Here is a 15,704-nt window from a genome sequence, read left to right on the forward strand (position 1 = left end):
ATGGGTAGTAGGAGTTTAACCTTGCTCTGGTCTCACGTTCTCATCCCCAGATAAAAGCTGAGGATGACCAGCCCCTCCCGGGAGTCCTCTTATCCCTGAGTGGTGGCGTCTTTCGTTCCAACCTCTTGACCCAGGACAACGGCATTCTGACATTCTCAAACCTGGTAACGTGTTTCTGCAATTTACCGCCTGCCTGTCTTCCCTGAGAGAGAGCCACGATGCAGCATGCGAGACTTACGTGTTGCTTGACAACGTGAGAAGAGAAAACCAATGTGGAGTGGTTTCAGTTTCTTGGGGGCCCACAGTCATTAGAGTATTGCTCTTACTCAAACTTAATGCTGCTGATTCATGTTCTCTTCCACACACGCCTCTTGTTTTCTGATCACCCGCTTGTCACTAAGACAGTGTAATTAATTTCCCTGGCCACAACGGCCCCTCTCTCGGGCAGCTTCTTGTTTTGCTACGGAATCATGTTTATGATGCTGAGTCTTGTTTGGTGGTTAGCTTGCGTTTCTTCTGAAAGGCACATTCCTCCTGGTGGGAAGAGAGCAGCAGTTTTTCTTTGGAGATGCAGTCGGAGGCCCTGACTGCTGGGATTCAGGAAGTGTGTGTTAGTTGGTCATCTTGTCAGTCGTGGTAACAAAGTGGCTATAGTAGGGCTGTTGCAGACCGGGCAGCAGGGGCATCTGAAGACACCGCTTTGCAGTGATGCAGACTGCTCCTTACTTGCTGTGTCCTATCAGGCAAGTTACTTTGCCTCTCTGAGCCTCAGTTTCTTTATTCATTAAATTCAAATACGGGCCAGGCATGGTGGGCCACACCTGTAATCCCACCGCTTTGTGACGGTGAGGCAGGGGGATCGCTTGAGCTTGGGAGTTTGAGACCCGCAACATAGGAAGACCCCTTCTTTACAAAAAATAAAAACAATTAGCTGGGCATGGCGGTGCATGCCTGTGGTCCCAGGTACTCAGGAGGCTGAGGTGGGAGATTTGCTTGAGCCCAGAGTGCTTTGATCGTGCACTCCATCCTAGGGGACAGAGTCAGGTCCTGTCTCAAAAAAAAAAAAAAAAATTTAAATATGACTTCTACCTCGCAGAGTCGTTGCAGGCAGGTGATACCGGCAGCTGCCATTGTTAGAGCTGTGATTGCTGTTACCTGACTGTGAGTGGTGATTGTAGACAGAGGATTACCATTTCTGGCTGCCTGGGAAGCCACGGCACTCCTCTGGTGTAATTCTGGTCCATCATGACCTTCGCCCCTCACTTTTAAACCATGCCTAGATGTGGCTGCTGAGGTTCAGTGTGATTATCTTGGCAGAGCCCTGGCCAGTATTACTTCAAACCCATGATGAAGGAGTTCCGGTTTGAGCCGTCCTCACAGATGATCGAGGTGCAGGAAGGCCAGAACCTGAAGATCACCATCACGGGGTACCGAACCGCTTACAGGTAAGTGCCCCAGCCACCCGACTGTCTTTCAGGGCTGGGCTGGCAAATCACATTCAGGCTTCTGTTGCCTGGAAACGCATCCCAGGCTTCACGTTGATTTTACCTGGGAGGCAAGGGAGATGAGATACGTGGGCAAAGGAATTTTGACTGCTGCCCTTCTCTCCCAGTCTCAAATTTCCTATTTTGGAATTAGCTTGAGAGAGTCTGTTGAGTCGCTAAAAACTTTTATTTATTTTTTATTTTTTGAGACAGAGTTTCACTCTTCTTGCCCAGGCTGGAGTACAGTGGTGCATTCTTGGCTCACGGCAACCTCTGCCTCCTGGGTTCCAGCAGTTCTCTTGTCTTGGCCTCCCAAGTAGCTGGGACCACCACCATGCCTGGCTCAATTTGTATTTTTAGTAGAGATAAGGTTTCACTTTGTTGGCCAGGCTGGTCTCGAACTCCTGACCTCAGAGATCTGCCAGCCTCAGTCTCCCAAAGTATTGGGATTACAGGCGTGAGCCACCGTGCTTGGCCACTTTTATTTTTTAAAAGAGTTTCAAACCTGAATTAAATTACTAAAAGGAGAAAATGTGCTCAGTTGAATAAAACTTCAAAATGCTGAGAAGAGTATAGTGTAAGATTTCCCCTCTGTCCCATCTCCCAGTCACCCAAGTTCCTCTTCTGGGAGACCACCAGTACTTCCAGTTTTTCTGAGTGCTTCCAGCTATAGATAGATAGATATACATTAGTGTCTGGCAAGGCACAGTGGCTCACACCTATAATCCCAACACTTTTGGAGGCTGAAGTGGGAGGTCCACTTGAGTCCGGAAGTTCAAGACCAGCCTAGGCAACATGGCAAGACCCCCTCTCTACAAAAAAATAAAAATAAAGAATAATTATTTTATTCTATAGAAAAATATCTATAGATAGATACATACATATATACATGTATACACACATACATATTTTTTGTACACTTATACTGAATCACTTTAGATGAAGAGTAATTGGAAAGATTGGGTTTAGAAAAATGGACCATTTTCTACTGAATATGTGGAGTGAAAGAGGAAGTGAGTTATTTCCGTGTTATTGAAAGCTCCATTATTTCAAATAAAGCCTGGAAAGAATAAAATAAAGCCTTAACCTTCTTAAATTACAGTTTTCCAGAGCATCCCTCAAAATGTGTGAGAAGAGAAATTGATGGCAGCTTATCCCTGTGGCGGGAAGGTGTGGTTTGGAAGTGGGCTGGCCACACCAAGTTGCCTGGGTCATTGGGGCACAGTTCTCCACTGAGCTATTTTGCCCTGTAATTGTTCATAAATGGGAAACACTTGGGTCCTTCAGATCACCATGAGACTATCTCATTCGTGCCTTTTCTTGCCATACTAGTTGCTATGGCACAGTGTCCTCCTTAAACGGAGAGCCCGAACAAGGGGTTGCCGTGGAAGCGGTGGGCCAGAACGACTGCAGCATTTACGGAGAAGACACTGTGACAGACGAAGAGGGCAAGTTCAGATTACGTGGATTGCTGGTGAGACTTGGAACGTGTTTTCTTAAGGGATGTTTTTTTCATCCTGTGTCCAGAAGTGTCTTGTGGCCCCAAGACTGCCAGGAGTGGGGTGGGCGAGAGGGCTGGGGTGGGGCCCTGGAGCCCTCCCAAATCTTACCTTAATTGGTACCGTTTGCCCTTTTTCTAGCCAGTAGGTCAGATCAAAGATCTGTGGCGCAGTGGAGTTGGAAAACCATGGGTTTAGTAGGACTTCTCCCTAGCAGTGTGTAGCCGTGGCTTATGCCTATGGAGCCAGAAGAGCAGTGTGGACAGGGGAGGAGGCTGGGCAAATGATCGGGAGTGGTGAGGGCTGTGGAAAGGGACAGCCTGTCACTTGGCTCCAGCTTATTGTAGCCGTGGGGGAAGACAGACTTAGGGTTGCCAGATCATTGAAATTTTAAAAAGAGAACTCAGAAATTCCCACTTCCCAGAAGTAATACCCAGCACAAATATTTGGGAATGCCTAAGATGGACATTCCAGATATCCATCAATGTGTATATACGGGTAGAGGGGAGGGGCAGATGAAGAGGAGAAACATCTTAGAAGAGTAGGAGCGTATAGTATGCTTGGAATTTTGAAATAAGAAACCAAATTTGATTTATTTGGGGTAGAAGAAAATGAAACTGAGTTGGGATTGAAGGAGTCCCAAAATTTCAGGTGTTTCCACACTAGGCGTGTTCTTAAAGGAACTCTAGACTCTCAAGAAGGTTAACAGGCCACAGATTGGGAAATGAGGAGACAGAAATGCCCCTGGTCTTAGTGACCTTGTGCAGCCAAACCAGGCTTGGACCAGGCATGATATGACAAGCCCCCTTTCTAGAGAATTGACTCCTGAGTTTATTTGCAGCCGGGATGTGTGTACCACGTTCAGCTCAAGGCAGAAGGCAACGACCACATTGAGCGGGCGCTCCCCCACCATCGGGTGATTGAGGTAAGGCATTAAGTGCTGCCGCTGCACCGGGGTGTGGGTGCCTCCCTGATCAGAAGTCCTCCCGTCTCCTCTGGCTGTCTGCCTTTCATCTGTGGCAGGGGCAACTTTAATCCTAATTAAGGGTCCTCTTAGAATAGTGTCATCTTCACAAGCAACATCTTATGTGGGTTTTTAATGAACAGCGTTGCTGTCATGCATCCACAAAGGAAATTGGAACTGTTGTATCCTCCCCCCCGACTCGCCCTGTAAGTTCTGATCATTATTCCACAAGTTAAGGATTTTAAGTCATAAGCGGCATTTCAAATCAAGGGACAATAATAGAAAGAACATGGGCTTAATAGGTGGCAGGGCCCCCCAGTTTTCTTAGGTTCAGATGACCTTTTTCCTGCTCCCATTTGGTGGGCAGAGTTTTTTGATGTTCAAGATTATGACCTAACTAAATTAATCCCTAAAGAGGACATCCTTTGAGTCACAGGATGTGGCCTGGGAATCATTTGAAGTAAGGCTTTTCTGTCACTGAATAACTCTTATTGGGAAGACTAGAGGGCTTAGGTGGGGTAAGAGGGGCTGCCTCTCTTAGTGGCTTTATTTAGGTGGCTTCATTATGCATGAAGATTGTGAGGAGTTTGGAGGGAGGATGTTGGGCCAGTTAGAACTTTTGACCTAGGAAGTGGATTTTCTTTTTTTTTGAAACGGAGTCTCACTCTGTCACCCAGGATGGAATGCAGTGCCGTGATTTCGGCTCACTGCAACCTCTGCCTTGTGGGTTCAAGTGATTCTCCTGCCTCAGCCTGTAGCTGGGACCACAGGCGTAATCCATCACCCCTGGCCGATTTTTGTATTTTTAGTAGAGACGGGGTTGCATCATGTTGGCCAGGCTGGTCTTGAACTCCTGACCTCAGGTGATCTGCCCACTTGTGCCTCCCAAAGTGCTGGGATTATAGGCATGAGCCACTGCACAGGGCCGGAAGTGGATTTCCTTGATGTCTTTACGGTGTTGGCATTTTAAATGGCTGGAATGACTGCATCTCACACCAAATGCTTTGCATGTTCTCGGTGTAGTAACTTAGGCCAGGATCACTAGCATAACATGGACTGTGGCCGGGCAGGTAGGAAAGGGAAGGGGGCTGGCCCTCTGGGGTCTCGCAAACGCCATGTACAGACCCCATGCAGAGCGGGTGCTGTGACTCTGCCCCTGCTCCAACAGGCAAGGACATCCTTCTCCTTTTTTTAAGAGAAGCTGGAAAATCTGGCTTCATATATGAAGTTTCTTAATTTTTAACATGTTGGCAAGCAATTAAAACTTAGAAAAAAAAATACTGTGCTCTCGAAATGAAATGTGTCTATGGTCCAGGGATAGCCGTCTTCTGTCAGTTTGTGACCTTGGACGTAGGGTACTCAATGACAAACTTCGCTTCCTTAATGTAAGAAGTAAAGTTTGCAGTGAAGCAGCTCTCAGGCCGTCGGACGACTAGCATAGAAGTTCCTCCTCCAGCTTTCTCGTTACTAGCATTCCCTGTTTCTCTCTCTAGGTTGGGAATAATGACATCGATGATGTAAACATCATAGTTTTCCGGCAGATTAATCAATTCGATTTAAGTGGAAATGTGATCACTTCCTCTGAGTACCTTCCTACATTATGGGTAAGACCAGACTTTAAACTCCAAATATTGTGTTCCCTTTGGCTTTGAGACAAGTGGGAATGGGATGTTTTTGGTTTTGTGCCTGTCCCGTGCCTTAGGTGTGATAGGTGGAGGTGCTCCAGAGTGCCGCTTGCTGAGGGCTGAGGTTGAGATTTAAGAACCTCGGACCACAACACGTATTTGGGAGAGTGATTGCCAGTTGTGAGAGAGAATGTATTCCAGTTTCAGATAACTGTCTGCCTTCAATTAATCTTTCAAAGAATTATAGTAGAAGCCTGATCAATGATCAATACAATATGGAATCTAACGTGGAAAGCCAATTTTAAAGATTAAGTGCCTTGTAACTTTTAAAATTTTCTCTGGAGTGGAGGTCATGTTAGGCGTTCTTGCATTGGTATAAAGAAATGCCTGAGGCTAGATAATTTAAAAGTAAAGAGATTTCACTGGCTCCTGGTTCTGTAGGCTGTACAGGAAGCATAGTGGCTTCTGCTTCTGGGGAGGCCTCAGCAGGCTTCTAATCATGGCAGAAGGTGTAGTGGGAGCAGGCATGTCCTGTGGCAGAAGCTGGAGCAAAAGAGAGAGAGGTGGGGGCGCGGTGCCACACACTTTTAAATGATCAGATCTCACAAGACCTCTATAACGGAGACAGCACCAAGCCACGAGGGATCCACCCTATGATCCAGTCGTCTCCCACCAGGCCCTACCTCCAGCACAGGGGATTACAATTCAACATGAGACTTGGGCAGGGACAAAAAATACCCAAACAGTCTCAGAGGTGGTGGGCGGTGGGCTGGAGAGCAGCTGGTCTGGGCTGTCTCTTGTCTCCAGTAGTGGCTCACCTTGCTGCCTTGGCCGGTCACTCCATTTCCACATGCCTCGACCTGGTCCTCTGCAAAACCTAGATTTTGGACTCAGAGATGTCTTACAATGTTGTTCAGCTCTAACAAAATCTCCATGTTGCCATTAATGAAGAAATGTTTATAAAATACCCTGCAGACCGTCTGCAGATGTTAATGATTTGCTCTGGGGGTATATTGTTAAGATATACCTGTAGCTTTATAAGCAGGTAAGTATTTGGCATGGGTGAGGAAGTGTGTGTGGGCTTTAGTCCAGTCTGTCAAGGGCTTGCAGGCGTGTGCTTGTCGGGACCAGGCAGGTAATGTCAGAGAGTGCAGAGGGTTGAGTAGGGAGGGGGGCAAACTGGGGAACTCCTGCCCTGTCCATGAGGGGCACAGGGGAGGGGAGGAGGCAGAGGGGAGGGAGGAGGCAGAGAGGAGGGGAGGAGACAGAGAGGAGGGGAGGAGACAGAGGGGAGGGGAGGAGGCAGAGGGGAGGGAGGAGGCAGAGGGGAGGGAGGAGGCAGAGGGGAGGGGAGGAGGCAGAGGGGAGGGGAGGAGGCAGAGGGGAGGGAGGAGGCAGAGGGGAGGGAGGAGGCAGAGGGGAGGGGAGGAGACAGAGGGGAGGGGAGGAGACAGAGGGGAGGGGAGGAGACAGAGGGGAGGGGAGGAGGCAGAGGGGAGGGGAGGAGGCAGAGGGGAGGGGAGGAGGCAGAGGGGAGGGGAGGAGGCAGAGGGGAGGGAGGAGGCAGAGGGGTGGGAGGAGGCAGAGGGGAGGGGAGGAGGCAGAGGGGAGGGAGGAGGCAGAGGGGAGGGGAGGGCGCCGCTCTCTGGTTCCTGATTGTTGCAGTGCTGGAATTGAGGCTCAAGGCTGGTGTCACTTTCCAGTTTTCCAGAGAAGCTAGAAATTAGAATTATTTGAAATCACCTGATTTTTAAACATAGTCGGTGAATTCAGATTTACTTAAGATGTTATACAAGGCAAAAGAACACATAAGGGGTCTTCGATGTGACCCATAAGCCTTCAGTCTGTGACTTTCGTTTTAGGAAAATTCCCCTTGTGTGTTATGTAGAAGGGTGCCAGCGTGGGCCCAGGGGGGTGGTCCTGGCATTCTCTTGTGGCAGGTGCAGTGTGGCATCCTCACAGCCTTTGCCATCAGCCAGGACTGCACCTTAGTCTTGCTCACGCCCCATCCTGGATGGGAGTGAGAACAGGCAACAACCCCAGAAATAAAGCCAGAAACCAAGTACTCCAGTGCCTCCTGAAGCAGTGTGGAGAGGCAAGTTCATGATGGGATGCGTTTTGAGTTTAACAGATACTGGAGTTAAGGTGACATCATATGATGAGGCAGTGCGAGGCGGGAACCCCCAGGAGTCCTCAGGGGGTTGAGTCCTAGGCTCCACCATGTGTAAGTTGTGTGACCTTAGGTGGCTTTGGCTCTCTGGGTCTCCACAGGGATAATAACAATGCCTGTTTTGTAGTCAGGAGTGGCGATAATGTAGATAAAATATCTGGCGCCTGCCTGACATGTTACAGATGTTCAACACGTGTTAGAAGCTATTCTTTCTAATATTACTATATTAACTCATATGACTATTTTGAGCAAGAACATAGGTAGTGAGAATCTGATTTGAATCTTAATTGCTGTGCATGGTGCATAACTGGATGAAGTGTCACATGACAGAGGCATGCGTGATGTCTATGGAGGGAGCTTTCTTTTTCAAATATCCATGTTTCCAAAGACACCCACCCAGAGAGCGGCTGTCCTAAGGATGTCTGATAGGAAATATTGATTGTGTTTCAGTTTCAAAGCATCTCCGGCTTTGTTTCTCTCTCCAGGTCAAGCTTTATAAAAGCGAAAACCTTGACAATCCGATCCAGACAGTTTCCCTTGGCCAGTCCCTGTTCTTCCATTTCCCCCCGCTTCTCAGAGACGGCGAGGTAATGCCTGTGGTCAGATTCTACCTTCTGCCTTTGTTTTAATAATTCTGCTATTTAGTTTAAGGAAGCACAGTTCTCTCCTTTTCTCCCTAAACACCACTCTGCAGAGATGCACTCTCTGAATCAAAAGAAGTTGAGTTCTGTAGGGATTATTTTTTCCTCATTGTTTTTCTATTTACAAAAAGAATACATTTTCATGGCAGGAGATTTTGGAAAAAAGAAAAAAAAAAGACATAAGCCCATCATCCAGAAATAGCCACTGCTAACGTGGTGATTGGTATCCTTTGGGTGTTTTTTCAGGCACGTGTGTGCCTGCATGTATAAATATAAATAGACATTCATTTTAATAATTCAAAACTTACACTGTTTTGTACATTGTTTTCTAATCTGTGCCTTTCAATGAAGAAGTTATCACAAATCTGTTCCTCATCATTAAACCTTTTTTTTTTTTTTTTTTTGAGACAGAGTCTCACCTTGTTGCCCAGGCTGGAGTGCAGTGGTGCGATCTTGGTTCACTGCAAGCTCCACCTCCCGGGTTCACGCCATTCTCCTGCCTCAGCCTCTGGAGTACCTGGGACTACAGGCACATGTCACCACGCCCAGCTAATTTTTTTTTTTTTTTTTGTATTTTTGGTCGAGACGGGGTTTCACCATGTTAGCCAGGATGGTCTCGATCTCCTGACCTTGTGATCCACCCGCCTCAGCCTCCCAAAGTGCTGAGATTATAGGCGAGAGCCACTGTGCCCGGGTAAATCTTTCATACTGTGATTTTTATGGAGAGTAGTCCGTAAACTAGGAAATGCCATGATTTATGTAATCAAGGCCTACTGTTGGGCATTATCAACTCTTGCGCTTTGAACATATCACCCCATGCATTCCTTCTAGGAAGGTTTCTGCTAAGAAGTCCACTTTTAAAAATGCCTTGTAATTTTTAAAAATTTCTGTATTTTAAAAGTCTGCTGTTTAGTTTAAGGACACACAGTTTCCTCATGATGGGGGATCCGTTGAATGAGATGAGTTGCTTTTCTCTTCCTGCTTTGAAATTCTTCTCCATCTTTGATAATCTGATTATAATGTGTGTTGTGTAGAACACTTGCAGCTTGACCTTTTTGGTGTCCTTTGTGTTACATGAATCTGGATGTCACCCTCCTTGGAACTGGAAGGTTTTCAGCCATTATTTTGTACATCATTTACTGACTATAAAGTACTTATTATCAATTCTATTTGGATAGAGCTAATTTGTAGTTGGTGTGGGGAGTGCAAACTTTGCAAAGAATTTGGTTCTTTTCTGGTGGTCTTAGCCTGAGGATGTCAAGTGTGAGCCTAGGGGGTAACGTTCCCTCTCCTGGCTCCTTACCACCTGCTGTGAGAATGATCTACTCTGGCCTTTCTCTGTGGAAAATGACTGCAAAATAGTGAAACAGGCTGTCATGGAATTTTCCCCTCCTCTTTCTCCAGGGGTGTTGAAATAGTCACTTTCTACAGCAATGTGGAAACATCTTGGGCTTTGAGATCACACTTCCCCTGAGTTTAGAGCCTTCATAGGTGTGTGGCAGCCTTCTTAGCTGAGTGACCCTGGGCAAGTTACTCCTAGTCTCTTCATGCTTGACTTTCCTCATCTATAAGACGGGGGTGATGATCCCGACCTTGCCAGTGGTTGAAAGCAGAGCAGCCACGGGCCTCATGCAGTGTGCATGGTGCCTGGCACCTGGTCGGTGCTTAGCACACAGAGCTGTGGCTGCCCCTGCTGCTGTTCCAGGGATGCTGTATTTTTAGGATTTGCCAGCTTATGTGCCTCTCAAACATCGTCCCTTAGAAATCAGCCTCGTTGTGGATCCTCAGTTGTATCACATACCTCCCTAATCAGAATTGGCTCATAATAATTTTTTGTGTTTCATAAAGTCAGATTCTCAGAGGACTGTAATTGTCAAGGTTGAGTACTCATAACAAGAGCTGCAGGCTCTGACAGCCTTATCAGAAGCCACAGTCTCAGAGACACTGGGAACACACGCCCGCCACTGCTAGAATAGCCCACTGAGGTTGCTACTTTGAAGGTAGCAACCTTGGTTTGGATGTGTAGACTTGGGGATTTCTTTAAAAACATAAAGTTCTTTACATCACAGCCATATGTTAGGTTTTAGTTTTCATTTGCTTTGCCAGAGCTGTCCTTTTAAAAATAACTTCTTCCCATGTGTGTATAGAACTATGTTGTGCTTCTGGACTCCACACTCCCCAGATCCCAGTATGACTACATCTTGCCTCAAGTTTCTTTCACCGCAGTGGGCTACCATAAACACATCACCTTGATTTTTAATCCCACGGTAAGTAAAAGACGGAGTTTAAAAAAAAATCATGGATTGTGTTTGGTGGCTCATGCCTGTAATCCCAGCACTTTGGGAGGCCAAGGCTGTTGGATCTCTTGAGCCAGGAGTTTCAGACCAGCCTGGGCAATATGGTCAAACCCCATCTCTACAAAAAATACAAAAATTAACTGGGCGTGGTGGATTATATATATATAGTCGCGGCTACTCGGGAGGCTGAGGTGGGAGGATCACCTGAGCCTGGGAGGTCGAGGCCTCGATGAGCCATGATCATGTCCCTGCACTCCAGCTTGGGTAACAGAGTGAGACCCTTTCTCCGGAAGAAGAAAAACAAAACAAAACAAATCCAAACAATCCATGGGGTGGCGAGAGAAGGTGTGCTGTACAACCTATGCTCCAGACTGTAGGTTGCAGGGCAGATATTTAAAGGGCTCCTGGCACTGGGTCACTTTCTCATTCTGCCTTCTGGATTCTGGGCTTCCCCAGATTGTTTTTAGGTTTTCTGAGCCCTGATGCCTGCGATTTCCTTTGAGGAGGAAACTGGTAACAAGAGCAGTGTAATTGTTTAGATCGGTGGCTCAGGAATGATTTTGGGGGAGGAGGGACACCACTACCCCGTTGCTGGTGTGACGTGTGCTCCTCCATGAGGGGACACATGGTACATGGCCACTCAAACCTCTAGAACCAACTGCTGCTTTACAGGAAATAGAGAGGACCCAGGAGCCACAAATGACTCCACAGGGATGCAGGATAAACACCTGGCGCCTGATTTGTTTGACAAGTAAATTGCAAGGAAAAAAAAAAACCCAACAACAGATGGACAGAATACCTGTGGGTTAAAAGAAACTTAATTTATCGCTTAATTCGGTACAATATGTGGCCCTTACTATATGCAATATGTGTATCTGTTGCATACAGTCTGTCCTGTATCCGATAGACTGGAACAGTGGAACAAACAAAACGTACAGGTATCTTTCATCTTCTTGATAAAAGTATTTAGCGATTCCTAAAGCTCAGGTGCAATATTGTCACCTGATGATTAAACTGACACATCAGGCATGACAAACACAGAGTCCAGGGCTCAGCCTCAGGACTGCTGATTCTGAATTTGACAGGGGGTGAAAGTGTAGCACAAAAGTCTGCATTAAAAAACAAAAATCTGGCCTCATAGCTACTGTATTGGTCATTGCTTCTAGGCCTTTTCAGTGGGAAGAATAAGAATTTTCTTGTTTTCAAAAAATATAGCTGTAAATGGAACCATATCTTCCGATCCTCCTTATCCCTCTTTTGATAACTGCACAGCATTCCTCCGTGTGGATATACCATATGTCTTAGGCCATTCGGGCTGCTGTTTTGTAACTTAGACTGGGTAACTTATAAACAACCAACATTTATTTCTTACAGTCTTAGAGGCTGGGAACTCCAGGATTAGGCGTTGGCAGATTTGGGGTCTGGCGAGGACTTGCTGTCTGCTTCACAGATGGTGCCTCCTAGCTGTGTCCCCACAAGGCGGAAAGGGGCAAACCAGTTCCCTCAGGCCTCTTTGATAGGGGCATTAATCCCTGACTGAGTCACCGCCTAAAAGGGGTGTCATCTTGATACTATCACATTGTGGATTAGGGTTCAGCCTGTGAACTCGGTAGGCACAGACACGTTCAGATCCTGGCACTACGTGTAGGATTTTCAGTTCGCCCCAGGTTGAGGGGCTTTTGTGTTGTTACTGGTTTTCTGCTATTACACATAATATTACACATAACCCTTTAACGAATTGCCTCGTGCATGCATGTTTTTGAATGTTCGTCAGTCTCTCTTTGGAACACACTCCCAGAAGTGAAATTGCTGAGGCAAAGGGTAAATGCATCCGGAATTCTGATCGATCCAGCCACTTCCCTTCCGTGGGGTTTTACTGTTTTGTATTCCCGCCAGCAGTGAATGAATACCCTTTTCTCCCCAGCAGAGTATGTTGTCAAATTTTTCAGTGTTTGCAGTCTAATAGATGAGAAGTGATATTATCTCAGTGTACTTTTAATTTGCATTTCTCTCTCTTCATGTGGTTAAGAGCCATTTGTATTTTCTGTGAACTGTTTAACCTATTTTCTATAGAATTTTTGGTCTTTTTCAACTGTTTTCAGCTCTTTGTATATTAGGAATATTAACCCTTTGTAATGTCTGTTGTACATATTTTTCTCAGTTTGTCGTTTATCTTTTCACTTGGCTTATGCAAAGATTTACTTTATTTCTATGTTAGATGTGTTGATATTTTTCTTATTGCTTCTGGATTTTAAAGTCATAGGAAGGTTTTCTTCCTTCCCAGCTTTTATAGGAATTTATCGTGTTTTTTTCCAGGGGGACTTTTACAATTTCTCTTTTTACATTTAAACTTCTCTATCCATTTGGAGTTTTTCCTGGTATAGGTGTGAAGTATGGCTCCAAATTGTCTTTTTCCACATGCTATCCAGTTGCCATTTCATGCTTTTTAAATGCCATCCTGCATGGAAGGTGGACAGGAATTACCTCTCATTTAGAGATGAGAAGATGGGAACCTAGGAGATGTGAGCAGGGCAAGGTCACCAGCTCACGTGGAGCAGAGCTAGGGCTTGAGCAGAGCTCTGCTGCTGATTCCGGGCTTCTGTGAAGAGTGGTTCATGCTCAGTGAGCCTGTAAATATGACCATACCTAAACAAGAGAGTTTTTCTCATGACCCAGGAGGAAGCGCTTCCTTGTTCTTCCCAGCGGAGACCTGGTTAGGAAGTGCCGGAGAGGGCTAGGTGCGGTGGCTCACGCCTGTAATCCCAGCATTTTAGGAGGCTGAGGTGGGCGGATCACTTGAGGTCAGGAGTTTGAGAACAGCGTGGGCAATGTGGTGAAACCCCATCTCTACTAACCATACAAAAATTAGCCAGGCATGGTGGCACGCATCTGTAATCCCAGCTGCTCGAGAGGCTGAGGCAGGAGAATTGCTTGACCCGGGATGCAGAGTTTGTAGTGAGCTAAGATAGCCCCACTGCACTCCAGCCTGGGCGACAGAGCAAGACTCTGTCTCAAAAAAAAAAAAAAAAAAAAAAAAGAAAGTGCCAGAAAGGTAAGCATATGCAAGAACCACTTACCTTTGTTTGGGGCTGCACTGTGGCCCCAGTGGGCGGGAGAGGCTTCTGTGAAGGCCGTTGACAGCTGCAGGCAGCGACATTCTCAGAAGCCCCTAGCAGACAGCTCATCTGGGCTCAGGGACACACCTGAGAGCCGGTGGCAGGAATGTAGAGACACTGCTTGGTGGTGGCCGAGCAGCCCAACGTCGTAGCTGCTGCCTGTCACTTTGGAGAATGTGAGAAACTGTGCCTGCCGGGGCTTGGATTCCCGAGCAGGGCCAAGTGATGAATGAAGGGAGCGCCTGCTCTGTACCACCCTGCACAGGGCCTTCACAGGTTGATCCTTACAGTAAGCCTTCGAGCAGGTGTGCCGTTCCTCCCATTTCCACAGAAGCCCAGAAACATTGAGTTACTTCCCGAGTGTTAGTCAGCAGAGCCAGGACTCAGGTGAGGCAGTTTGTCTCAAGCCACGTGGTTTCCGCCTTGTTCTGCCCTCCTCGTGATGAGTGGCTCAGCATTGCACGTTCACGGGGGCTTTGTAAGCACATGGGTTTCCTTCTTTGTTGTGACTGCCCGCGGCCTCGCGACTGGATTTGACTCAGTATTCTGTGCACTGCTGAGTATTTCACATACTCATTTCATCGAGTTTCACAGCGTCCACCCCTAGTGGATGTTGTTCATACAATCTCCATGTCATAGTTGAGTAAACTGAGTCTCAGTGTGGTTGCCTGAGTTTACCCAGTGAGGCCTGGGACCTGAGCCTACACTCAATCACTCTAATTCCTGCTGAATTAAACTTTTATTTACATATTTATTCATTTTTTTTTTTTTTTTTCTGAGATGGAGTCTTGCTTTGTCGCCCCTGCTAGAGTGCAGTGTCATGATCTTGGCCCCCTGCAACCTCTGCCTCCTGGGTTCAAGTGATTCTCCTGTGTCAGCCTCCTGAGTAACTGGGATTACAGGCGTGCACCATCGCTCCTGGCTAATTTTGTATTTTTAATAGAGATGGGGTTTCACCATGCTTGCCAGGCTGGTCTGGAACTCCTGACCTCAGGTGATCTGCCCACCTCAGCCTCCCAAAGTGCTGGGATTACAGGCATGAGCCACCGCGCCTGGCCTGAATTAAACTTAAGTGTTTACTTCAGTGGAAAAATGGGTTGGGATCTAAGAGATGTCCAAAAATACAGGAGTAGGCAGTTGGAGATGGAAATTTGTTCCTGCCCTTACTCTTTCATTTATGAAAGGGCATCCCAGGTACAGTGTCCCCCACAGTCACTTTCTAGCCCAGCAGTTCTCGGATGGGTTGGTTGCAGGACCACTTTATACTGTTAAAAATTATTGAGGATTTCAAAGAGTTTGAGTTTGCATGGATTATCTCTGTGCGTATTTATCATATTAGAAATTAAAACAGGTGTTGAAAACACGAGAACCCACAAAGCCACACATTCCATTAGTTGTGAGCGTGATGACGTCAGGGCACGTAGCCTCTGGAAAAGTCCACTGTGCACTTGTGAACAAATGAGGTGGAAAAGGCACATCACATCTTACTATTGTCATGAAAATAGCTGCGGCCTTGGGAACCTCCTGAGAGAGGTGTCCCGGTACCCTACACTGAAAACATTGGTCTGGCTCATTAACTTGTTTTTATCATGACTAGAAAGTTCTCATTTCATTTATTTGTTTCCTTTATAGGAGTAGAGTGGGCTAATAGGATCTAGGTTCACTTGATGCTTTAGAACCCAGCATTTCAGGGGCTTTAGCAAGATGGAAATTTCTGTCTCATGTCAAGTATCCAGGAGTGACGAGTGCAGAGATAGTCTGGTAGCTCCAAGGCGTCGGGGCACCCATGCCCCTTCTGTCTCATTGTGCCGTTCCAGTGCATTGCTTTTCTCCAAAATGGGGCAATTGGCCAAATGCTGTCCACCCAGCAAAAGGGAGGGCACACCACTTCTCCTCTAGGGTCCAGCC

General features: G+C 46.7%; 1 protein-coding gene across 2 annotated transcripts in view; it reads left to right on the forward strand.

The window, feature by feature from the left end:
• Window positions 1-15,704, forward strand: part of LOC102134040 (BOS complex subunit NOMO1) — a 63,609-nt gene that overhangs the window by 46,077 nt on the left and 1,828 nt on the right. The window contains exons 23-29 of one of the 2 annotated variants that reach the window (XM_005591341.4): window positions 51-164; window positions 1,318-1,445; window positions 2,817-2,958; window positions 3,825-3,908; window positions 5,441-5,551; window positions 8,228-8,329; window positions 10,531-10,650. In XM_005591341.4, coding sequence (XP_005591398.3) covers window positions 51-164; window positions 1,318-1,445; window positions 2,817-2,958; window positions 3,825-3,908; window positions 5,441-5,551; window positions 8,228-8,329; window positions 10,531-10,650 — 801 coding nt within the window. The remainder of the gene's footprint in view (window positions 1-50; window positions 165-1,317; window positions 1,446-2,816; window positions 2,959-3,824; window positions 3,909-5,440; window positions 5,552-8,227; window positions 8,330-10,530; window positions 10,651-15,704) is intronic. The other variant, XM_005591342.4, reaches the window with a different exon arrangement.

The sequence above is a fragment of the Macaca fascicularis genome, chromosome 20, assembly GCF_037993035.2.
Source record: "Macaca fascicularis isolate 582-1 chromosome 20, T2T-MFA8v1.1".
Lineage (NCBI taxonomy): Eukaryota > Metazoa > Chordata > Mammalia > Primates > Cercopithecidae > Macaca > Macaca fascicularis.